At 40.9% G+C, this 24,259-nt stretch overlaps 3 protein-coding genes across 15 annotated transcripts in view; 1 reads left to right on the top strand and 2 right to left on the bottom strand.

The window, feature by feature from the left end:
* PRSS35 (serine protease 35) overlaps window positions 1-14,929 on the bottom strand; it is a 162,278-nt gene extending 147,349 nt beyond the window's left edge. For all 7 annotated transcript variants that reach the window (XR_014155160.1, XR_014155161.1, XR_014155162.1 and 4 more), the window contains exon 1: window positions 13,733-14,929. The gene's annotated coding sequence lies outside the window, so the exon portion shown is untranslated. The remainder of the gene's footprint in view (window positions 1-13,732) is intronic.
* The window catches only part of ME1 (malic enzyme 1), a 122,899-nt gene extending 105,014 nt beyond the window's left edge, over window positions 1-17,885 (top strand). For both annotated transcript variants that reach the window (XM_081857126.1, XM_081857127.1), the window contains exons 10-14: window positions 3,204-3,309; window positions 6,347-6,489; window positions 8,993-9,166; window positions 14,936-15,034; window positions 17,280-17,885. In XM_081857126.1, coding sequence (XP_081713252.1) covers window positions 3,204-3,309; window positions 6,347-6,489; window positions 8,993-9,166; window positions 14,936-15,034; window positions 17,280-17,447 — 690 coding nt within the window. In that variant the 3' untranslated portion in view covers window positions 17,448-17,885. The remainder of the gene's footprint in view (window positions 1-3,203; window positions 3,310-6,346; window positions 6,490-8,992; window positions 9,167-14,935; window positions 15,035-17,279) is intronic.
* A 1,307-nt stretch (window positions 17,886-19,192) lies between these two features.
* On the bottom strand, window positions 19,193-24,246 carry RWDD2A (RWD domain containing 2A). 6 transcript variants are annotated; one of them, XM_081857388.1, is made up of 4 exons: window positions 22,435-23,204; window positions 20,494-20,718; window positions 19,344-19,965; window positions 19,193-19,247 (listed from the first exon to the last, which is right to left on the bottom strand). In XM_081857388.1, exons 1-4 carry the CDS (start codon window positions 22,507-22,509, stop codon window positions 19,210-19,212), a joined length of 960 nt encoding a protein of 319 aa, XP_081713514.1. In that variant the 5' UTR covers window positions 22,510-23,204; the 3' UTR covers window positions 19,193-19,209. The 6 variants fall into 6 exon arrangements, with proteins under 6 accessions (XP_081713514.1, XP_081713515.1, XP_081713517.1 ...); XM_081857389.1 differs by lacking the exon at window positions 22,435-23,204 and adding an exon at window positions 24,126-24,246 and having other exon boundaries at window positions 19,193-19,965; XM_081857391.1 differs by lacking the exon at window positions 22,435-23,204 and adding an exon at window positions 23,225-23,753 and having other exon boundaries at window positions 19,193-19,965.
* Window positions 24,247-24,259: the final 13 nt, after the last annotated feature.

Genomic DNA, 24,259 nt, shown 5'->3' with positions numbered 1-24,259 from the left:
AAGTGGCAGTGGAGGGTGAAAGGAGTTTGAAAGAAAAGATATGGAGGTGTATTTTTAAAAAGTAACCACTAGCATCTTCCAGAATCAAAGTAAATGTTTTTTTCTGTGACAAAGTTGGTTGAGGCCCCTAAACATCTGCTATTTTGAGAATCTGGCCTTTCAGCCCAGTTGAATTCACTTTTCAGGGAAAGGGGATGAGAATAATCAAGTGGCTTAAATGTGCCCGAGCGTCATTGGATTGAATTCTTGTGGTCAGGCTGTTAAAAAATAGATGCCATGTTTTTAAATTGATTATAAAAAAATCAAAGTGGAATGGAATGGAATGGGAAATGGTAATAAAAAGGAAATACCTAAGGCATGCACCAAGGTGGTATGGTTGGGAAAGTTTCTTTGCCTGAAAGTAATCAGAATTTGGTGAAACTTAACGAAGTTAGCAAAGGGAGAACAAATGGATTCAGCCTGATAGATATGGCAGGGGAGACTTATATGCATGGTTAAAACAGATTAGCAGTTTTTAAATTTAAAATGTTTTGCACTGTGATAGATAAGATTTGTGCTTACTATATTATAACTAGAAAAAGACCTTTTTGCATTTTTAAATTTATAAGTTAACTGTTTTATGCTAGTTTTTTGTTTTTGTTTTTTAACTAATGTTTTATGTGTTTTCTTAAAATCCCAGTGACACCTGCTGGAGTATTTAAAAACAGCACTGTAGTTAGTAGCCCAGTAATTTTTGCCCCTTCATGAGTATGTCAGAAGGTGACCGAAGGAGGGGCTATGAATTTTTCATTTTGGTCACAAAGGGGGCCAGGTGCAAGTTTCTCAGAATAGTTCTGTGGTAGCAATACTAAGAAAATGTTTATAATCATTTATTAATTGCATGAGTACATATTTATATCAGCTGAAAATCCAGTAATTCATTCTCTAAAGAAAACTTTATAAGAGAAGAGGGGGATGAACGATAGCTATCCCCAAATAAATCAAGGGTGAGTTGAAAGAAGCTGGCATAGTCTAGCATACAGCAACATATTTATTGCTAGCCACGTGACAAATCTATGCTATGTCTTGTGGTCACCCTGAACCATATACTGCTGATGATAATATATTGCTGTGATGGGATGATGAGCTGCTTGTGCGTAAAAGCTTAGTCCCTCAGAGTTTGCTCAGTTTAGCAAAGCTCTGTCTTTAGCGGAGCCCTTAAGCATGGCTCCGTCAATCGCTGGCAGAATCCGACAGTGGGCGTTTACGGAATTTACTCCAGCATAAAAGCTCCTTGACGGAAACGCGTCGTCTGGATTCACAGCGCGACAGTTTCTGGCGAGGAGTGGGTGTACCTATGGGAGGTCCTGAGACTTCTCCGCTGTTATCGCTAGAAGACTCCCTGAGCCATTCCTTCGCCTCCCTCTCTCTCTGATCTCCCATTCTCCCCCTGCTGGTGCCTTCCTCCGCTGCTGAGTTTCTCCTGACTTCTGAGAGCCCCTCCACCTCCTGTCTTTCCGATGGCAGTTCCCTGACAATTGCTTTCCATTATGGTTACTGACCAGGGAAGTGGTCAGTACATTGTGGTTACTGACCAGGGAAGTGAAGAAGAAAGAGAACAAATGCAATGAGGTAATTTGTACCAAAGCACAAACCTGGAAACGTGTGTTTATAATAGATTTTCTAAATGGAAAAAATGTAGTTGTGTTATGACAGCTTTTAAAACCCTTGTTCCCTTTATTCATTCTGGACTTACACAGGTCCCTGTATATACATTATTATACTTTTGCCTAATTTGGGGGGGGGGGGAGGGAACCACAACACCAAACCACATAATTTGCCACAAAACGTCAAAATAGGCATTTGAAGTAGATTCACTTCAGTTGTATGCACGTTTGCATATTTATTGGACAGTAGTTCTTCAGTTTGAATCATGATGGCTCTTGGGGGCTGCTTTTGTAACTTCCACCTCCTTCAGATTCAGAAGTGAGCTCTCACTGACATAGAGCTTTGCTGTGGTTGCTTAGGAGGGCCCACACTTTGGAGGCACAAAAAGCATGCCTTTTCCCACAATGCCATTTAAGGGCTCCTGTTCTATGTAATGTAAGTGATAACTGGCTCTTCCTGAGTGCTGAATTCCAGTTCCTTCACACAGCTGCAGTTACTCCAGGTTTGAGACCTGGAATGGTGCGTATCACCCCTGCTAGCCAGCTCATGGTGAGAAATACTACACTCATGTTTTTGAATTTCAGAAATCTAGCATACCTATTATCAGTTAAAATGCATTCCTTTTATGTACTCAGTTGACCATGTTCCTGTTCTACCATTCCATGCCACACTCACTAATGGCAGTGGACCTCAAAGAAATCTTAAAACCCACCTTCTGCTTACTATCCCTCTCAGAAAAGAAAATTCTCTCCATAAACATCCTAGCTAGGCTGCTGATAGGCATTTTAAGACCACCTAGTTTTAGAGAGAAAATCTTGGCTTTATTATATGCCCTTCTTTAAATTTCGTACAATTTCCTCTACTTGAAGTTTGGAAAAGGATAGACAAGCCTCTTGTGAGCTGTGTAATTAATTACCGGAGAAGTGCAAGCTGTTTCTAGTCCTTCATTCTGTATATTAATTGATTCAGGGGGCCAGGTGCCAACAGTGGAATACAAGAGGCAGTTGCATTTTTCATTTGTCAGTAGTTTCTGTTGGGGGCAAATGGGGATACCCATTCACAACCATTTAAGAGAGTTTTGATGCAAGATCACTAAGCAGATAAGACATTCAAACAAGTTAAGGTATTTCAGGGTAACGTCGCTCATGAATTTTGATCAGAAGGTTTGGTTTTTCCCCCCTGAAAATGAGTGCAACTACCTTCTCCCCAGATCTAATGGGTTTTCACCAAATGGACTTTGGAAGGTTTTCTCACACAGGTGTATGATAACAATTTTCCAGAAGTTGTATGAACACATCTCTCTCAAAAATCCTATCTATTGTTCCAAAGAGGTACAAAAATGCTTAGTAAAACCTACCTGCTCTTAATTGGGGGAAATGTAATATACTATCAGAGAATGGTTGTAGCAAGTTTTGGCACGTGGCTGGTATTGACTCGTAAGATGAGAGAAGATAGGTGTGCTTTTGAGGACAAGTTGAGTCCTTTCATTGAGACAAAAAACACAGAATGGATGCAAATCTATATTTCTAATAAATTAATTCTCTTTTTAAACTTAGGGCCGTGCCTCACTAACAGCTGAGAAAGAACAGTTTGCCCATCAACATGAAGAGATGAAAAATCTAGAAGATATTGTTAACAGTTTAAGGCCAACTGCTCTTATAGGTAACACTTACATCTCTATTTGTCCAACCACCTATACTACCTTTGCCTCTTTGTTTTATTGTGTGATATAGACGCTGTGAATATGCATGCAATGTATAAAAATAGGTTTTGAGTATGTATTATTCTTATTAATTGAATTTGTATATCGTCCTTCATCCAAAGATCACAGGACAGACATCTAACCCCCAAAAACCATCCTCAGGAAGCGATGTTAGCAGTTATAAAATAGCTTTGTTTTGTTTCCTTCAGAGGTTGAAACCAGGTGAAGCTCTAGAAAATTTTGAACTGTAGTGTAAGTAATGGATAAGCGATGCATTATGTCAGGAAGAACTCATAGCTTTATGTCAATGTATACTTTTTAATCCACTCCCTGGGTTATGTCCTTCCTCTCATTTGCCGCCGGAGGCATAATATAATCAGAATAGTGTGTAATTTATCCTTCCCCCATGTTTAAATTATTTTCCAATAACTGCATTATGAATAAAAATGTGCACATTTACCTGAATGTAGTTACATTGTTTTGTAGTGAATGGAATTTAGAAGGGATTATTCTGTAAGCTTTTTCTGTGAATGAAATTTAAGAGGGATTATTCTGTACCTTATTCTGTACAGGATACTGTTCAGAATAATCACTACTAAATTCCATTTACTGAAAAAGAGTATAAACAGTTACATTCAGGTAGCTGTGTATATTCAAAATGCAGTGTATAGCATTGAGTGTGGAACATGAAAAGAATTTATTTAAATACCATGTTTATCTCCTGTGTATCTGCTGTGTAGCAAGAAAGACTGATCAAATTTGAGATTGTTTTTTTTTCTGTATGGATGATTAATTGTTAAAAAATCTCTCCTTGCATGACGGGGATTGCTTCGTTGTCTGATATTTTCCCAAGGTTTTCTTTAAAACAAGTCTCAGCAAATGCCATATATGGAGTCTTGCTAGACACCGTTCAGGAAGAAGACTTGTTATTGTTGGACCAGAAACAATTATTTTAATAAAAGTAGCCATAAAGCATAAGTGAAATTATGTTTTCTAATTTATTATACCCTCTGGCTAGAAAAGGTTGACATTCTTATGATTAACTGTCTAGAAGCAAAATTGACATAAACTCTGCAAAATGTAGATCAAGTGCCAGTACTTTTTGTTTAGACCAATTAGCCTATACAAATTATGGGAGCCAGACTTTGAACTATACTTTCTTTGAGAGGCCTAAGATATCAGAAGAAAAACAAACAGACAGACAGACAGACAGGAAGATTATATTTACAGATAGGTAGCCGTGTTGGTCTGCCATGGTCAAAACAAAATAAAAAAATTCCTTCCAGTAGCACCTTAAAGACCAACTGAGTTAGTTCTAGGTATGAGCTTTCGTGTGCATGCACACTTCTTCAGATACACTGAAACAGAAGTCACCGGACCTTTCTATATAGTGAGAAGGTGGGGAGGGGTATTACTCAGAAGGGTGGTGGGAATGGGTGATTGGCAGATAGCTGCGATGAGCCTGTTGACGACTCTTAACGACTGCAATAGGTCTAACAGGAAAAAGCAAGGGGTGAGAAGGTGAAAAATGGCTTTGTCATGTATAATGAGATAAGAATCCAATGTCTTTATTCAAACCAGGTCTCTCCATAGTTTTAAGTTTGGTGATAAGTTGCAATTCAGCAGCTTCTCTTTCCAGTCTATTTCTGAAATTCCTTTGTAATAGAACAAACAGATCAACAGATCAACAGAGCCAGATCAACAGAGCCAGATCAACAGAGCCAGATCAACAGAGCCAGACTGATACCCAGAGAGAACTTGCTGCAAGACAGACCCAAAAAAGAAAATAACAGAACACCTCTAGTCATCACATACAGCTCCCAAGTTAAAACAGTACAACGCATCATCAGAGATCTACAACCTCTCCTGGACAATGACAGTTCTCTTTCTCAAGCTCTGGGAGGAAGACCTTTCATTGCCTCCAGACAGCCCCCCAATCTTAAACAACTCCTAACCCACAATAATACTATAACCAGACTTAACACGGACACTGGCACCAGAGCCTGCAATAAACCCAGATGCCAACTTTGCTGCCACATACACCCGGACAACACCATTACTGGCCCCAACAACATCACACATACCATCTCGGGACTATTTAATTGCTCATCGTCTAACATTGTGTATGCCATAAAATGCCAACAGTGTCCTTCAGCTCTCTATATTGGACAAACAGGCCAGACCTTACGCCAAAGAATAAATGGACATAAATCCGACATCAGGAACCACAAGACAGAAAAACCAGTAGGAGAACACTTCAATCTCCCAGGACATTCTATACAAGATCTCAAAGTAGCTGTTCTATTACAAAGGAATTTCAGAAATAGACTGGAAAGAGAAGCTGCTGAATTGCAACTTATCACCAAACTTAAAACTATGGAGAGACCTGGTTTGAATAAAGACATTGGATTCTTATCTCATTATACATGACAAAGCCATTTTTCACCTTCTCACCCCTTGCTTTTTCCTGTTAGACCTATTGCAGTCGTTAAGAGTCGTCAACAGGCTCATCGCAGCTATCTGCCAATCACCCATTCCCACCACCCTTCTGAGTAATACCCCTCCCCACCTTCTCACTATATAGAAAGGTCCGGTGACTTCTGTTTCAGTGTATCTGAAGAAGTGTGCATGCACACGAAAGCTCATACCTAGAACTAACTCAGTTGGTCTTTAAGGTGCTACTGGAAGGAATTTTTTTATTTAGGAAGATTATATGTTAAACTGCAGCTCTTCAAGACTCAAGCATCTATCTGTTCGTACAGCTTAATGCAACTCAATTGAATATGTGTCAAAATTACAACTACTTAAGATCCTGAAGTATCTCATTCTGGGCTGGTCCCCTTGAAATATCTCAAGCACCAGCTTCATTGAAATGAAATGTCACAGTGGCACATTTCCTTTGCATATGAGTGCAACAGGACAAGTTATGGTGGATTGTGCCCTTTGTCTATGAATCAAAACAGTTACTTCATCCAAATTTCCCATTGTCTTCCTCAGGAGTTGCTGCCATTGGTGGTGCATTTACAAAAAAGATTATCCAGGATATGGCTTCCTTCAACCAGAGGCCAATTATTTTTGCTCTCAGTAACCCAACTAGCAAAGCAGAATGCTCTGCTGAGGACTGCTACACTCTAACGGAAGTAAGGAAAGAACCTTGATTGATATTGAATTGGTTGTACTTAATGAATGTTATTTCAGCAGCAAGGTAGAATAATTAGATTCTTGACTTACATGTTAAAAATGAAAGTTTCTAACTCCTCATGCTTTGCAGGCAATATTTAAAAAACAAACCTTGTTTGTTTGTACTCATGACACCTCGCTTCAAACCTCACCCAGGAGCTCCAAAGGGAAATGGAGTGGCTAACCTTTTTTGGCCAGCCTTCTGGAGGCCACATGCCAACAGTTTGTGTGCCTACTCCACACTTTACATCAGGTGTGGTGACCCCACACACTCTTGCATGTACACATAGATAGAGATACATGCGGCACATACCCTGCCACAGGTACACAGAGGGCTTAGAGAGAAGACATGGCTGAAGGTGGGGGTGGCAGATAGTTTCCTCATCCTTTTTGCTATTACATCTCTAAATTGGCAGAGGTGCGTGGGACCAAGGAGCTTTCAATCCATTGGATCCAAAGCTGCCATTGCACCAAGCTGCCATTGCCCCACCCATAAAAGATCTCATTTTTGGGGGTTACATCTTGCTATGGCTTCTGCTGCTGGCTTCTTTTTACCTGGTTCCAGATGGAGCCTCCACTGTAGCAGAGCTCCCCCAAACTGGTGGCATTTCTTCTTGTTAGAGGAAAGGCACAAACCCATCGCTCTGATCCTCTCTAGCCATCAACCTGGGGATGTTGGAGCAGCAGGATTGTTCTCTGAGCCATATAACTTGTCTTTTAACTGGTCCATTGACTTGGGAGGACGTAGCTGGAATGAAACGATGTATAATCTAAATCCTGCTGCATATGAATTGCAGTCTTTATACTTTCTCTTTGGGTCAAGTACTTTCCCCTTGGAATTTCTCTACTGATGCAGGACAAATTTATAATTCTATAAATAGAAAACAAATATTAAGCATGTCCTATTTGCCTACCGAAATGTATACATTAGAGTGAATGCAGGAATGAAACAGGAATGCAAATATTTTAAAAAATATGGTTACAATGGGCAGCTCCACCTGGTAACCAGAGCTAAAAATATACTGAAATACCTAATCTTCCAGCAAAATGTATAAAGTAGGCCATTATAAATCTACATGACACCAAGTTAAATGATATTCTTTTGAATAACTATATAGTGTTCTTGTTTGTGTTCCATGCATATTTGCAGTTCTGTAAGTTAAACAAGGATCCTTCTGTTTAAAAGTTAAATTTAATCATGTAGGCTGCAATCCTATACCTGTTTACCTGGGAGCAAGCCCAACTGATCTGAAAGGGAGTTATGTCTGAGTAGACATGCATAGAATTGCATTGTGAATCTTTTTAAGAAGGATGACAAATAAGCATTTACAGACCTTATCTTCCAATGCTGGCAGTTTCATGCATATTGGACTAACTATTTTACTTGTTTCACTCAAACCTCAGCAGATAGCAAGTTAGCAAAGAAGGGCTGTTGGAATTGTATTTCTTTCATGCCACTTTTTACCTTAGCAGGTAGAAGCTGTGGCCACGAACTGCATTAGAGATTATGATGGCATCACTGTGAACTATTATGGTTTTTCCTAGAAGAGCGGTTATTTATACAACCCCCCCCCCAATTTATGCATGTTCAGTATGTGAGCAACTTGCACACACATTCATTGTGTCAAACCCAGAAGCAACCCAGAAACATCACAAAAACGGGTAGAATGGGGGTGGGAACAGGATATTTGCAGACTTCTTCAATTGTGTTTCAGATATACACAATTACAATTAAATGTGTGGTGCCTTGGAACATAACCCCCACATAAATGAGGGGTTGCCTTTATATATATCTCACATAGTCATAATGTGAGTCTCAGTTTTGCATACTTGCATTTATGTGGATGGCTGAAACTAGTTCTGAAGATACTAAATTCCAGTTATTCCTAAACTGAAAAGTAAAGTAATAGATATCATATGAAATAGACATAATTCCATTTTGTTATCATATGTCTCAGCAAGATATCAGACACGAAGAGACATTATGATACAAAAGTCTACTGGGTTCAGATTGGTTTGGAACTTGCCTTGATGCTGACAATGCACCGACCAGAGAGAGACATACAGTAGTACCTCAGGATGTGAACGGGATCCGTTCCGGAGCCCCGTTCACATCCCAAAGCGAACGTAACCCGTGTCCGCGCATGCGCGGGCCACGTTCCGGCACTTCTGTGCATGCGCGTGACGTCATTTTGACGGTCTGCACATGCGCCCGTGACGAAACCTGGAAGTAACGCGCTCCGTTACTTCTGGGTCGCCGTGGAGCGCAACCCGAATTTGCCTAACCCGAAGCGTATTCATCCCGAGGTATGACTGTAGTTAAAATTGCAAAATTCTTGTTTTGTGACTTTTGTGTAAGTTTCTGGTATACTGTAGTTACTTTATGAAAACACTGTTTTATAGATATAGATGCAGGTTCTGATTTTCCTCCACCCACTAACATTTGCAAAACATTTGTTGTAGGGGCGTGGCATTTTTGCAAGTGGAAGCCCTTTTGATCGTGTCACTCTTCCAGATGGACGCACATTTTTTCCTGGACAGGGTAACAATGCTTATGTGTTTCCAGGAGTTGCCCTTGGAGTTGTTGCATGTGGAATAAGACATATAAGTGAAGAAATTTTCCTCACAACTGCAGAGGTACTGACTGTTATATACCTGATAATGTCTGCCCCGAAAAAGACATGTATGGCACATCAGTTAATGACAGCATGTTGTTGTAGGGCCTTCAGACTGGTAGTTTGGGGTGAGGGACCTCAGTCTGAGGACTGAATGTGCCCCCCCCCCATCCTGACTCTCAGAATCTGGCCCTCAGAACTCTCTCCAGACCACACCATCTTCCCTGGCCACACACACCTGAATACTATCTGAAACACTGAAACTGATACTTTCTGTGTAATGGTCGCAGTGTAAGGTAATGAGACAGGAATTCATCAGAAATCTGATGGATTAAACCAGCGCTGAAACAAAAGCAGTACTTCTCCTATTACATAGACTGAATGTGTATTGAGGGACACATGCCTATGGTTAATATACCAAAGCCTCTGAGTCCTAATTTTGGGTGATTCTCTTACATTGTTTTGAGGGAGAAAGAGTACTGTTGAACCTGTTATTTATTTCAGAATGTAAAATCATGCAGAACTGTGAATTTCTTCTAGCAGAGAATTGGCAGCAATTGCTCTAGCAAGTAATTTGTTGCTGCTCTCTCTCTCTCTCTCTCTCTCTCTCTCTCTCTCTCTCTCTCTCTCTCTGTGTGTGTGTGTGTGTGTGTTTGTTTAAAGAATGGCAAGATTTCCTCACAGAAACCCCAGGTGTTACAATTTTCCATCAAGGTGTTTTTCCCTAGGGAACCATTTGGACCTTCCATGTGCAAAAATCAGGAATAAGCTCAGACTCTCTCCACTAGCTTTGACCAGCCAAGATGGGCAGTGATCCTTCACATAGGAGGTGACTGAGGATAAGTTGGTTAATTTTATCCTCATGGCTAAAACCTTTCCCTGTAATTTCAGTTGGATATGGCAAGTCTTAATTCTCTGCCCTAAACTGCCATGTCTATTTTAAAAGACATGGCTTCTTAAACTTTCTCGAATGGGCTCATATGTATAGTTTGTAAAGTACTTTGGAAACTTCTTAAATGAAAGGTGGAGCATGCAAAGCCTCTCAAATGTCAAAATTGAGAGGAAGTCAGCAAAAATTGGTTTCTTTTACAGACTCTTTTAGCAGGAGTGGAAAGTAGTAGAAAAGATAGCGATACTTTAAAATAACTTCTTCAGGCAGACATCTGTTGATGGTGACACTGAGTGCAGATTTTGCCATCTTGGTCTTTAGTTAAATGTTAAGGTTATGCACTTAACTGTGAGTGAGCCCCATTAAACTCAGTGGGATTTATTTCAAAGTAGGCATGCTTAAGATTACAGTGTACACATATCTCTGCCCTGCACATACTCTCCTAATGACTCAAAGTCTGATTCATAGTCATATTGCAGCTACAAGAGCACTTACGTCTGGTCTCAATTATGCTCTGCAAACTTTAGTGTCAAGTAATGGGTTTGACAATTGTGTCTGACCTGTGAAGAAGTATCAGGGAGCAGGAGATGCTACCTGAATAATCCTGGCACCATAGGAGTAACCCATGCTTTCCAGATACCAAACTTGAATGTATTTTTCAGTATGAGAATCTTTTGTAAACTAGTTTGAGATCCCTGGGATGAATGGCGTTTGGAACGGGCAGATTCACTGGCTGAAGTCCCACATCTGGCTCAGTTGGAGATTCTCCAATCTAAGTCCTTCATCCTGACTCAGCCAAGGCTCAGCAGCTCAACTGGGACTCAGCTGGTTGAACCAAGGCCCTGGAAAGTGGCAGGAGCAGGACAGGATGGGGGAGACCCATCCCATTCCAAACTCTGTTCTGCTCAATCATGCAACCTAGCAACCCAGTGGAAATTGCACTAGCAAAACGGGTAGTGTAAATCAAACTATTTTAAAGGCTTGCTTTCTCTCTGCCAGGCTAAGGAGTAGACCTGCTCCTGAAAAGAGTTTGGAGTAGCGGTAAATTACCTTGGCATGATTTACTCCAGCATAAATTATGCTGGCTTCCGATAGTTTGGATTGCTCTACCCATCTTGATACAGTCCATGGAAAAACAAAAGAAGAAACGATATAAAGCCAGCCTGTACAATGGATCTTAACCAGGGAATCTTTTAAAAAGATAACCTCTTGCCATGGCTTGCTAGAGGAAGTCTGTAATGAACAGGGATAGGAAAAGTTTGAACATGAGTTTCTATTTGTAACTGTGGGTATGTGCACACTGTGTGATCATGTGGATTGGATTCAGTACTGGATGCAAGCGCCTTTTTGGGGTGCTGTGCACATGACATCATCCTCATGTTGTCTCTGTCCCATACTACTTGTCAATCTAAAGCACACTCTGCTGTAACAGTTATAATCCAGTTTGTGTTGATAATGCACTTCGCAAGTACATGTGCCTGCATGTGTACACAGAGGACACTTCCTCAGGCCACTTCTTACAGAGGCAGAGCTACTGGTGTTGTGGATCTGTGCCACTCCCCCTTACCATGTTTAACTTGTCTATGAATAAAATAGGCAAAAGAGGAAGCAGTACAATAACTTAGCCAGCTGTGTGTACCAGTATATATCTTCTGTATGTCAAACACACACACACACACACCAAGAAAAGGTCTGTGAAAACACTAATTGAAGGAAGAGGAATAGAGAAAACTATTGCACTTTAGTTTGAAAACATTCCCAGCTATGTGTACAGACAACATGGATAGTAGCTGCCACTTTAGATGACGTTACCATGCAAAGGTGTGTACAACTGCAAACTGCTACGTACAAAAGTGCACTATGAGAAAAACTCATGTGCTTTTTTACAAAGGCTACATGTGTACACAACCTATGGGTCTCTTAATTTGTCACCTGTCCATTTAAAACTGATTTAAAAAAAAATAAAAACACAGTTTAGTCATTGTAAAAACAGCAAGTCCTGTTTTCAGGTGTTCTTACTTGCATGCCAAGTAGAGTTCAGCATTGATTTGTGGATAGTAAATCTAGGGCCCTGTAGACTATAATGCTATAATTGTAGGCACTTTTAATGTGATGACAAGCGGCATTCTTCTAAGCCTGATGAAGCAAAAGTAAAATGTCAAAGGATTATGAGCTGGTAAATTATTATTGCGACTGCCCATGCTATGCTTTAGTCATTCCAGAGGTCACCCTATTAACTTTTCAATGATAGAATATGTTATCAGAAGGGCAAGGTGTTCACTCTTGGACAGTATCCATGGAAAATCGAGTAGGTATTGTCTCATTACAGTGAAACTAACAGCACAATAAATTAACATGTTTATAATTTGAAGTTTAGTTGCACTGATCATGATGTTGTCCTACCATTAAATGTACACTTGGTGGGCACAGTAAGAAGAGTGTTATCTGTTATCTTTCAAGATTTGTCTTCATCTTTAAAAGTATGGCTGAAACACTGGCCAGGAGCCAGATCCTTAAAAGTCGGGGAATCTACCAATGAAAAGTGTGTGTGTGATCAGAAATTCCACTTACCTAGCACCATCTTTCATGAATTCATGTAGCAATTTACTGCCTGCCTCTAACACCTTCTCCTTCTTTTTAATATGATTATAAAGGAAAGTAAGAAAAATATTTCTCCAGTTCAGAAATTCTTATTATTCAACCCTGCCACAGAGCAGGCACCATCCTTATGTTGGCTTTTCATTATATGGTAATGGATGTTGCCACCTTTTTATGCCTAAATGTATGTAACTTGCTGAAAATCAGTACATGTCACGTAGCAGTATGATTCCCTTTGCACCAGTATGCAAATGTAACTATGATTCCTGACCTGTGAGGTGTAAGAAATCCCAGGAAAAAGCAATCCTACTGATTTGCCACAGGAAAAACAAACAGGTTTATATCTCCTTTTATTTTAGCTCCCCCTTGTGGATTCATAAATAATAAATGATTATACTATAATAATGATTGCCAGTAGCTTATTTCGCCATTTCCTTAAAAAAAGAAAGAAAGAAAAAAAGACACACAATCTTTATTGCCTATTAAGCCTGCCTTGTAAATTAGCCCAAAATAATAGCCTGGGGGGGGTCTCACAGAGGAGAGACAGAGAGCCCTGCCTTTTCTGCATTAGCCTGTTACATTTCTAGGCTTGGGTGCAGAGGAGAAACAGAGGGCTCTGCCTTGCGCACCTGCATGTAATTCCTTGCTGTCTATGGCTCCCAGGCTACAAGTCTCTGTTAAGAGGAGGTGGGAAGTACAACTTTCATAGTACTAGGCAATTCTTTCTCCAAGTAAAAATTCTGCTGCTTGTTTGGGTATTGATGCATTATGTCCTGACATATGGTAACTTTGCTTTTCCAGCAAGGTGATTTCTTTTGCTCATCTTACTTGTACTAGCTACTCTGGTTTGTTAGAATTTTATTCTATTTTAGCTTTTTTAGCTTTAACTGTGGTACCTGATTATTTTTGTACTTTGATTGTAATGTCTTGTTCCTGCTTTTCAAGTGTGTGTGTGTGTGTGTGTGTGTGTGTGTGTGTGTGTAATCTCAAAAGTATCCCTGAAAGAAAAATAACACTGAAGGAAAATCAGGATCATAGAACCATCTATTATAGGATCAAATCTGAGAATAAAACTGTATATTTTAAATTCTCAACACTAACCGCCTCATAGTTTGTGAAGCTTTCCTGCAGGTCTTCTCTTGCCAGTCAGTTCTTGGCATTTCTTGTATAGTCCTACATCGTGTGTCTGTCATCACTGCTTGCGCCAAATGCAAGGTGGCTCCTCCAGTTCCTTGGGAATTACTTAGATGTGGATTAGAAGTAAAATAGGGGAGATTGCCTCCGTTTTATAACCTTATTTAACTGGTGGGGTCAAGCACTCTGTCCAGCAGATTCCAGTCACTGTCTACATATTTGTTGTGGTGGTTAATGATTTCCCACAGTACTTTCTGTGTCCAAAGTGCTTTGCTATTTCTGTCTTCTTAGCTCAGTGTCCTATCTAAATAAATAACCACGACAGACAAGTATAATCCCACTTCCACCCATGCTGCATACATTGGCCCTCCACTCATGAGTATTGGTTTCTATATGTCTCAAACTTAATCTCTTTTAACTCTCTAATAGATTTTCAAATGTAGGTTCTCAGGATGCATGCAACATGATTACTGAGAAGCACTTTGTATGCTCTGGAAAATTGCTATATAAATGCTGAGTAAGACTAAGAATGTCTTTTTAACACCCCCACCCCCATGCCTATGACTTAATTATTTACTAGTTCCATCCTTTTCCTTGTGTGCCCTATCAGAGACCTTTTTAAAAGAGGTGTGCTCATGAGGGCTTTCTGGGTGATGAACATGGTTCTGTTTGACTTATCCTATGCTCCCATTTCATTACTGAAGTGGGATTTGGTAAGTCCAGAAGTTTATTTCTGTGAACACGTTCATATGAAATTTGAAAAAAGCTGCCCATAGTGCAGATTTGAGGGGGTGCTGGACAAAGTGCCCTCTGGTGGGCTCCCTCCCCTTTGGTGGGACCTGTAGGGTTTGCTTAGTGACTTCAGCAGACACAGTGTGCCAAGCAATGCAGAGTGGCTGGATCTTGTTGCCATTAAAATTTCCCAGTGCCCTGGAGCAATGCTGTCAGAAGCATTGTGGGAAATTAAAATGGTGGCTTAGAGAACAGGGCTGGAGAAAATAAAAGAGAGGGGACAGCTGCTTGGGGTCCTGGAACTTGCCCGAGGATGTGGCTGCTGATGCTGGCCATAGAAAAATGGTTGCATACATCCAATTTTTGGCTGTGGGTTTTCAGATAAAAATACCTGTTTAATGAGAGCTTAAAAGAACATGTCTTATGTTTTGTTCCTAGGTCATATGTCAACAGGTCTCAGATAAACATTTAGAGGAGGGCCGTTTGTATCCACCTTTAGTTTCAATTCGAGATGTCTCTCTGAAAATTGCTGTGAAAGTAAGTACATTTTACATTTCCTAATTAAGAATAGACTTATTATGTTTTGTCAAAGACTGAAGGTGGTTTTCATTATTTAATCCATTTATATTTTCATCTTCTTCCAAGGATCTCAAGATAGGAATCAGTTTTCTCTCTTCCTTCCCCCTTTATCCTCAGAACAGCCCTATGAATTAGGTTGAGAGGAAGTGACTGGCATACAGTCATTTGGTGAGCTCCATGGCTGACTGGCAAGTTGAACCCAAGCCGTCCTAGGCCAATATTCCACCACACTGCATGGCATATATGATTTCCCTGATGGAGTGAATAACAGTTGCAGGGGTTTGGAAAAATGTCACTGGAGGAAAGGCTAACCAGTCCAAATTCATGAAAATGGAAAGGGACAGCAGACCATGGCTGAATCTCTAGTTTGGTCCTTGTGTAGTTGTGTCCTTGATCTTTCACCCTCTGGGCCTCATTTCCTTTTTATCTCCCAGGAGGTTGGTTTATTTTTATTGCTGAGCTGGATAGAGATAATCTTTCATGTAAAGATCAGTCTTTGTTGTCAGTAAGCTTCTAATCATGAACTCATTCCCTCAGGCTTATGTAGTAATTGATTCCAACTGCATGTAGAAAGAGTTGTCATATTTCATCTCTCTTCAAGTTTATAATATATATATATTATAGATGTTAAAACACTCTTATGCAAGTTTCTCTGTGTAAATTCTCCAGCATTCGTTTGGCAAAAATGTTTGTGAACAGCTCTAGAAAATTTGTTTCGTTATAGGAATAATTTTAAGTTAGAAACAATAGTCAGTATAATTGATGGGTGTGTATTATCCATCTAGCTTCTAGTCTCCTGGTTTTTATCTGAATTGGAAATATTTATCTTGTAATACTCTCCAGCTTAATAAAGCAAAAAGACACACAAGAAACACTAACATTTGACTTCATCTCACCTTCATATGTAACACAGAAATATTTTCAAAAACATATTCAGATATATTTTAGTAACCTACATTTATAGGGATATGTTTAGATGTGAGAAAATGAATGCTTATCAACATGTATATAGAAAAGAAATGAGTATGCAACCAACTCCCATCAGTATTTCTGATCTAGAGTATTGGTGCTGTACCGATGGGAGGCAATTTTCTTCTCTATAAATTAAGAAGTTCTGATTAATTTTGAAAGCAAATTTCAGAGCAGAATATGTTGGGTTGATGAACTGGCATGACGGGATTGAAGATTTTCTCTTAAGTCAGCTCATGTTTGGTTTCTTAGGCTTTCCGAAATCATTTTGGCTACAATAAATATGTTTTGGTAAATTTATCTAGGTGGAGAGAATTGGATGCTTTCATACCTTGCTGTAGGGGGAAAGTATCCATTCTACTTTTTAAAAATGTACTTACTATGGATCCAAACTTGCCCCTTGTTTACAAAGAAACCTGTGCCTTGTGCATTAGAGATCTTTTTGCTGGAGTGACTATGAGGTATACTCTTAAGCATGGGTAGGCAAACTAAGGCCCGGGGGCTGGATCCGGACCAATCGCCTTCTAAATCCGGCCCGTGAATCAGCGTGTTTTTACATAAGTAGAATGTGTCCTTTTATTTAAAATGCATCTGTGGGTTATTTGTGGGGCATAGAAATTTGTTCATTCTCCCCCCCCCAAAAAAAAATAGTCTGGCCCCCCATAAAGTCTGAGGGACAGTGGACCAGCTCCCTGCTGAAAAAGTTTGCTGACCCCTGCTCTTAAACATACTCTCTTAGAAATATGTCCCAAGGAAATCAGTGCCAGTTATGTCCACAGGCAGGGGTGGTGAGGACTGGGCTATAAAGAGCCAGTTCACACATTATATTACCATTTTTCATTTAGAAAATGAGGAATGTGACCATGGCAAACATGTATAAAAACACTTACCATATGCGAACACTCATCAGAGAGCCCAAATTAACAGCAGCTCCCTGTTGAGAATGCATTCTGTGACAAACTTGGGGTTGTTTCTCCAAGTGTGAAATACAATCCAACCAAGAAAAAGAATCTTAAAGCAGAATTCATTTCAAGATGTATATTTTGCCAATCTCTTCCAGAAAATTGGGTGCATATTTTCATCTTTTCATGGCTAGATTATAGCTTCATTGGCATCAGTCTGATAAGAATCTGATACTTGATATCCAAAAACTGAACTTTCTTCATTATACACTATGCTACCTCTCAGGTCAATGCAGAAGTCTAACAATGAGGGATTTGTCTTGCTCTCTCAGATTGCAGAGAATGCCTACAGCAACAACACAGCCACTTTCCACCCTGAGCCAGAAGACAAGGAAGCATTCATCCGCTCCCAGATTTATAGCACTGACTATGAAAGCTTTCTGACAGACTCTTACACCTGGCCCCAAGAAGCCATGAAAATACAGACTGGGAACTTTTAACAGAAAGACAGCAGCACTGCACCAATACTGGAAGCACTCAGATATTTGGTAGCTTTCAACTTTTGTCAAATCATAGCACAATTTGTCAGAACTCAGGATATATTTCTTTTCTTTTCTAGCAGCACTGAATACTTTTTAAAGCCATGAAATTTTGGTAGAATTGTTACAGTTCTTTCACTTTAAGCTAATTAATTAAGCTAAAATAGCTACCTAAGAGAATAAAAATCAATTTAGGCAGTTTTTAAATATTTCTTTTGAAGGGGCTCTGCTAAATTTACTACAGAGCAGTACTGTAGAAGCACATTTACAATGTACTTTTCATATTCTTAGACATCTGTATGAAATTATGGTCATATATTACAGTTTAGCGCTTAAGTTCAGATGAATTTTTTTTGCAAACAAATGACAAAGCAATATATCAGTATGATCAGTTTAAAAGCGTCTCAGCTGTTTCTTTTAATATTTTTCTTGTGACACCTATAGAAAAAGATAAAAAGCTATGTACCTCTAACCAGAAGTTTTTTTATGCCAGATCAAATATTCCTAGTCAAGGAAAAGTAGTTTGGGTCAGTAGTTTGCTAGGCATGTGCACATTTTTAACAGAGAAGCCATCTGATAAACCAGTGACAAAGAGGCATCAGTCAGGAAGGTTACTGGATTTTCCGTAGCGTAACTACCCATGCCTTAGTGAATCAGCATGTGAACTATGCAATGTCTGGTACAACATCCAAAAGAGGTGCTCGTGTATCTTCTAATATATAGCCTTTGTACAGTTTGGGCCGGAGATAACAAAAATATTTTTTGTGTGGACCTGCTACTTTGTGGCTCAGCTTGAATATCTGCAAACTTTAGTTAATGGCGCTGGAAATTATTTGTATTTGAAGCGCTAGAGCACAGATGGACAAGCTGAGTGCAGCCCTCTGTCTCCTACAACCTTGTCCCCAATGCATCCTTGGCATCTACTGTGAGCTACCAGTGGCGAAACAGATTACAGTGGTACCTCCAGTTACGTACTTAATTCGTTCCAAAGGTCTGTTCTTAACCTGAAACTGTTCTTAACCTGAAGCACCACTTTAGCTAATGGGGCCTCCCGCTGCTGCTGCGCAATTTCTGTTCTCTTCCTGAAGCAATGTTCTTAACCTGAGGTACTATTTCTGGGTTAGCAGAGTCTGAAACCTGAAGCGTATGTAACCTGAGGCGTATTTAACCCGAGGTACCGCTGTACTCAATTCCTGCCCCTACTGCTTCCTTTCCTTCATTTCTAGGCTGGAAAAAAAGGAGCCTCTTTCCCTCCACCCACCTTGGAAGGAAAACTGAAAGGAAGGTGTGTGAATGGGGGAGATGGCGATACAAGGGAAATGGGGAGTGAATGGATTGCTGTGAGTTCATGTTTGTGAGAGAAAATGAATAAAAGAGATGGAATTGATGATGGCTTAAGGAAGGACAGAAAAAAGAGGTGTGCCTACTCACTTTGGCCCTGGCCACTGCTAGTGCCCTCCACCATTTCCCCCTTCACCTCAAAAATATTGTCCACTCCTTCCCCTAGACACCTTAGATTGTGGGGAACAGTGCCTGTCAGGACTGGACTTAGATGCAGCATTCATCTGGCTCAGTACAAATCAAGCCCCCTTACTCTTGCAGCCAATTTGAGAAGTTTTGCTCTGAACAAAATTACAAACTGATGTGCTAACTGTTCAAATACTAAAAAAAGATTCTGTGCGTGCCCTTTTAAGTTACTTGTCACATTCACTCATCCATACTTTTATTTTATTGCGGCAGATTCATAGATGGATTTCATTTCTATTAACAGAGACAAGAAAATTAAAAACATAGCTTATTGTTAGTTGTCAGAACATTTGCCTTCAATGCCAAACAAGATCTGAAATACATGTTCACTTTGATGACCCTTAAGGAATTCTAGGAACTGTCCAAGGTCCATGTGATAGTCATTCCTCAGGCCGTAGTCACCATGGGCTTGAAACTGTAAATCTTCAAAAGTCTGAAAGAGACGCAGGTTATCCCCATTTCCGTCAATCTCTCTATTCTCGACATGTTTGCAGGAAATGTGTTTCCAGTTGGGATATCTGATAACGTGCCAAAATTCTTCACAGTTTTCTTTGACACCTTCCACACAAATGATTCCAGGCTTGCCAGTTAGGCAGAAACCAGTCAGATTTAATTTCTTTGCACAATCAAAAATCTTTTTCCTTAGTTCTTGTCTATAGATGTGGTGGCTGTAAATCCACATCCGGCTGAATAACGTTTTAACTTCGCTCTCCCTTGGCACATTTTTGCAGTGGAGTTGGCCGTTTTGTAAGTAGCTTATGCTGTTGTCTCGCAACCATTGCACAGCAGCACATACACAAAGTTCTCCTGGCTCCAAAGAAGCAATGTAAGAAGCGAGATCCTTGTTGAGCTGCAGTTGTTGCTGCCTGTCTACAGCACTTGATCTTGCAAAAAGGTGTGGTGGCACCTGGGGGTAGTCATGAGGTAAGGCTACCTGCAAATTTACTCTTGCCTAAAATTAAAAAGCAAACATATGTTCACAAAACTTTCCGGTCTTCAGTGACTGCTTTGCATGCAGCACATCACAGTACAGTCATACCTCTTGTTACCTTTGCTTCAGGTTGCGTCCCAAGGCAAACCGGAAGTACCAGAAAGGGTTACTTCCGGGTTTCGCTGCATGCGCAAAATGACGCCACGTGCAGAAGCAGTGAATCGCAACCCACGCAGACGCGGGCTGGGTTTTGCTCATGTTGCGAACGAGGATCTGGAACGGATCCCGTTCACAACCAGAGGTACCACTGTATTGTAATTTAATACAGAAGTGACTAAATGAAGCATGAATGGCTAAGGCTAACTCCAGCTGTGGACATGAAATATAGTACACTGGCTTAAGTTAATATATTGGCTCAATACAATACATGTTGGCTTTATGGAAGGTAGAAATGCTTGCACAAATATTTAATAATTAAGTAAAATATTATGTTTTTTAAAAGGTAATAAAGCAAAGAAAAACATCCCAACCCAAAACAGATTATCTCACCTTTGGTTCATCAATAGTAATGGCAACTGAATATTCAATTATATGTGGTAGATTTTCACTTGTATTGTTCAGATATTTCTGAGCATTATGGAAATTATTTTCATCCTGAAGAGTTATTTCTCCTTTATCAGGAAACATAGAAAAAAGCATTTCTAATTCTGCCATTTGAAGTTCAAGTCTTTCTTTTATTATGCTGGACATTGTTACAGATGTGAAGTCAGCCACCTGCAGGTGGGAGAGATCGTATCAATAATGTTGTTCTTATGTCTGCTAATATTCTCTACCACCCACCCCACAATACAGATTGCAAAGTAATTGATAAAAGTCGTCCAAGCCGGAACAAAATAGTTTTGAACAAATGAAACATTCCTTTAACTTTGTGATAACAATGAAGCCTATAATCCTCAACAAGATTTAGGTTTTGGGTCCAAGGAGTTCAAAGAGACTAGTTGCACAAATAAAACCAAGGCCATAAATGCATCCAGTTCTAACATTAAGAAACACATGAAGTGAATTACAATGGATATGAAGAATCCCAACAAGATGTGGAAGCAGCTGAAGACCTAGTGCTAATATTATTATTGATTCATGCATTCAATTTTGCACGGGTCATAAAATTACAAACATTAATGACTATCCAGTTTCTACAGTGAAAATCATATCCATGCAAAGTATCCTGAGTGTTCTGTTTGCAGTGAAAACACATTGTACTTTTAAGTGGTTCTCTTACTGCTTTCTCTTCCTTCTTAATGTATTGTCTTTGGCTGGCAGCTAAATAACAGTTGCTGGCCAGGTTTGCACAAAATGGTAAGTCAAACTATGGCACACTGGGATCTCATGAATGTGCAGGTTCTTGGAGATGAGCTTGTGGCCACTTTGCTCCTACCTGTTCATTTTTGCTGCCAAGTAAACAAACCTAGGCTACAGATTGTGCTTAGTGAGGAAGGAGGTTAACAGCGAGTCCCAGTTCAGATGACACACTAACCAAAACCTTGGCTTAGCTCTGTACACTGTGGCAGTATGCCTCTGAATGCCACTTTCTAGGAATCATTAGAGAGTAGAGTGTGTTACACTCAGGTCCTTTGGGGCTTTCCATAGGCATCTGGTTGCCCTCTAAACAGACAGGATGTTGGACTAGATGGGCCAGTGGCCTGGTCCAACAGGCTCTTTTGTTTTAAGTAAAAAGGACCAGGAAAGAGCAAAGCAGCTGTAAGCTTATATCCAGCAGCTGGTGCCTAGTTAAAGATGTCTTGGTTTGAAGCATTGTTAGGAACTCAGATATATAAGCTAGGCACCAAATGGCTCCTTAAACCAAGGTTACTGTCGCCTAAAGGGAATGTCTAGTTGCTATTTTTGGGCAAGACGGCTCTAGTCTTATTTTTCAAATGATGGATTGACTGTGATGGCATATCAGTTAAACATCTGGCTAGTTCATATGGTGACCTTCAGCTATGTTAAGAATTTTGAGAACTTAAAGAAAAGTCACTTGATCCAGGGACAGTCCACATATATATTGGTCTGTTCCTACCTCTTTTTCTCAGTGGTGACATTCATAACATAAGGATATTTTTCACAACCGTGAGCAGGGTGGTGGGGTAAGTGAAGACAAGCTTTAACAGTTAACTACAACGTTGATCACTGCTCTTGCTCAGGCTGCACAGAAAAAGCATTTTGGTTCCTGGAATTAATTCTGATTGTGCAGATAAAATATAACTGATTCAATGATTCCCAAACATGCATCTCCAAATGGTGAAGATGTCAGGTGGCATCCTGGCATCTTCACTTGGTTGCGAACGGCTGATAATCAGGTACAAAAGGCACCTGGCAAATTTCGAACACTGGTTAGAAGATATTGACACCCACATTTGAACAACATATGCCTCAAATACCACTTTCAAGGTGGGCTCCCCAAACCAGAGAAGTCAACTGATGGGTTTCCACCTTAACTCCTCTGTAAGGTACTGTAAGCTGCTCACATTTGTTCTGAGAGTCCAATACAAACAATGAATGTTCCATAGAGGCTCAGCTAGAGCGCTCTCCAGTCAGCTTTGACTCAGTTTTGTCAGACTATCATTGGTGGCTATGATAGTGACCCTTCACTTTAACTTGCAAATCCCACCCAGTGACTTGTGATGCAAGCACATCATCACATAGTAGGCAGATGTTCTGTAGAAGGTAGGCGGGACCAAACAATAGCAGATGAAAACCAATGTACCACTTGCTTTTGTCAGCAATTCCCCCCACCCCAGCTGTATGATCTTACTGTTTTTATGTGGCAGTTCCAGTTGCAATTTAAAAATGTAAAATTTGCCCTTCTGGGTCAGATCAAAAGTCCATCTAGTTTAGGAATGGGAGTCTGTAGCCTTTGAGGTGTTTTTGGTGTATGTAGCCTTTGAGGTGTTCTCATCAGCCCTAGTCAACCTAGCCATAGTCAGCAACAACAGATGTTTAGTTCTGCAACAACTGGAAGGCCCCAGGTTACCTATCCCTGATCTAATGAAAATTCTCTCTGCTGGTGAACAACCAAATGTCTCAAGAAGTACAATACAATGTATTCACTTCTCTTTTAGACCTCACAGTATATGAAGGGTTAGTAATCTATACCGTGTCCAGTTTAGATTACCCTGCCCCTTCTTCACCTTAGATCCAACATGTATACAATCTGTACAACTGCATACATGAATAGTTCAGGGTTACACTTGTAGTTATTAAAATATAACATTCAACTCACACCAACTGCATATCTTTATGCGCAACAGTTGAACTGTACAAAAATGATCAAGGGCACACTTTCAGACAAACGTGTACGCACGTATACACAGCTTGGAACGTTCAGCTTAACGTGTGAACAAGGTTCCAAGGCGGAGAAATCACGTGGTGCACACTCCGCGCAGTCCCAAAACTGCTAAGCAGCAGGCTGCCCTCTCTTGAGAGCCCTTGCCGTGGGATAATAATTGCTGAAGCCAGACAAGAGGCTCCACCAGCGGTATCCGAGAGCAGGAGGCATCGGGAAATCCTCCAGCGGCCATTACCCGCCCTTACAGCCATCGGTGCGGAATTAAAATGGCTCCGCCCCCTGCCTCAAATAAGCACGCGGCGGAGGACGTTGCGAAGCCCATCGAAAGGAACCGGCCGCCAGATCCCTCAACACCGGGAGCGAGGCCAATCAGCCCACGCTCTTAGGGACGAAGCGAGTGATTGGCTCGTTCCTTCAGAGGCAAAGGGAGCGCAGCGTCTCGCGGCGGGGACCCTCCGAACCAACGTACCTCTTGCGAGGCCCGCGCCTGCGAACGACCACGCCCCCCCCCCCTCGCGCGCATGGAAACACCTGAGCAGCCACGTGATCCCAGGAGGCGAAATGTTGGCGGCGCGAGCGCCTTTCTTGGGCATGCGCGTCGCTAAAGGAGGGCTTGGGCTTCGCGCGCGCCAAGGGAGCCTCAGTGGCAGGCGCAGCGGAGGGAGGTTTGAATTCAAATTCTGTATGAACCGTGTTGCCTGCGGTTAAGATACGTTACTGTTTCATTTTATTGTTTCACCCTGAGCTCACTGGGAAGCGGGGCCTGTTCGTTTTAAAAGCCAGGCTTGCCGCTTCCAAGAGGGGACAGGTAGGCCCACCCCGAGCACAGCCTTACTTCTGAGGAAGCCCGCTAAAGGACTGGCCAAGGCTGCCCCAGCTGAAGCTCGCGGGCGGGCGGTCGCGCTCTCTCTCTCTCCTGCCAAAGGCCAAGCTGCCGGCTGGAAACCGCGGGAGGGTTTCAATCCTGCT

Source organism: Podarcis erhardii (assembly GCF_964252035.2).
Source record: "Podarcis erhardii genome assembly, chromosome: 3".
Lineage (NCBI taxonomy): Eukaryota > Metazoa > Chordata > Lepidosauria > Squamata > Lacertidae > Podarcis > Podarcis erhardii.
This window is presented reverse-complemented; position numbering and strand designations above follow the sequence as displayed.

Bases quoted from the DNA above. Each gene is read 5' to 3' on its own strand.
- RWDD2A (XM_081857387.1), bottom strand. From the start codon at position 22,509: ATGGAACATTCATTGTTTGTATTGGACTCTCAGAACAAATGTGAGCAG. The intron at 20,719-22,434 runs GTGGAAACCCAT...TCCCACCTGCAG, and splicing joins TACCTTACAGAGGAGTTAAG to GTGGCTGACTTCACATCTGT. The intron at 19,966-20,493 runs GTGAGATAATCT...TTTTAATTTTAG, and splicing joins TTACTATTGATGAACCAAAG to GCAAGAGTAAATTTGCAGGT.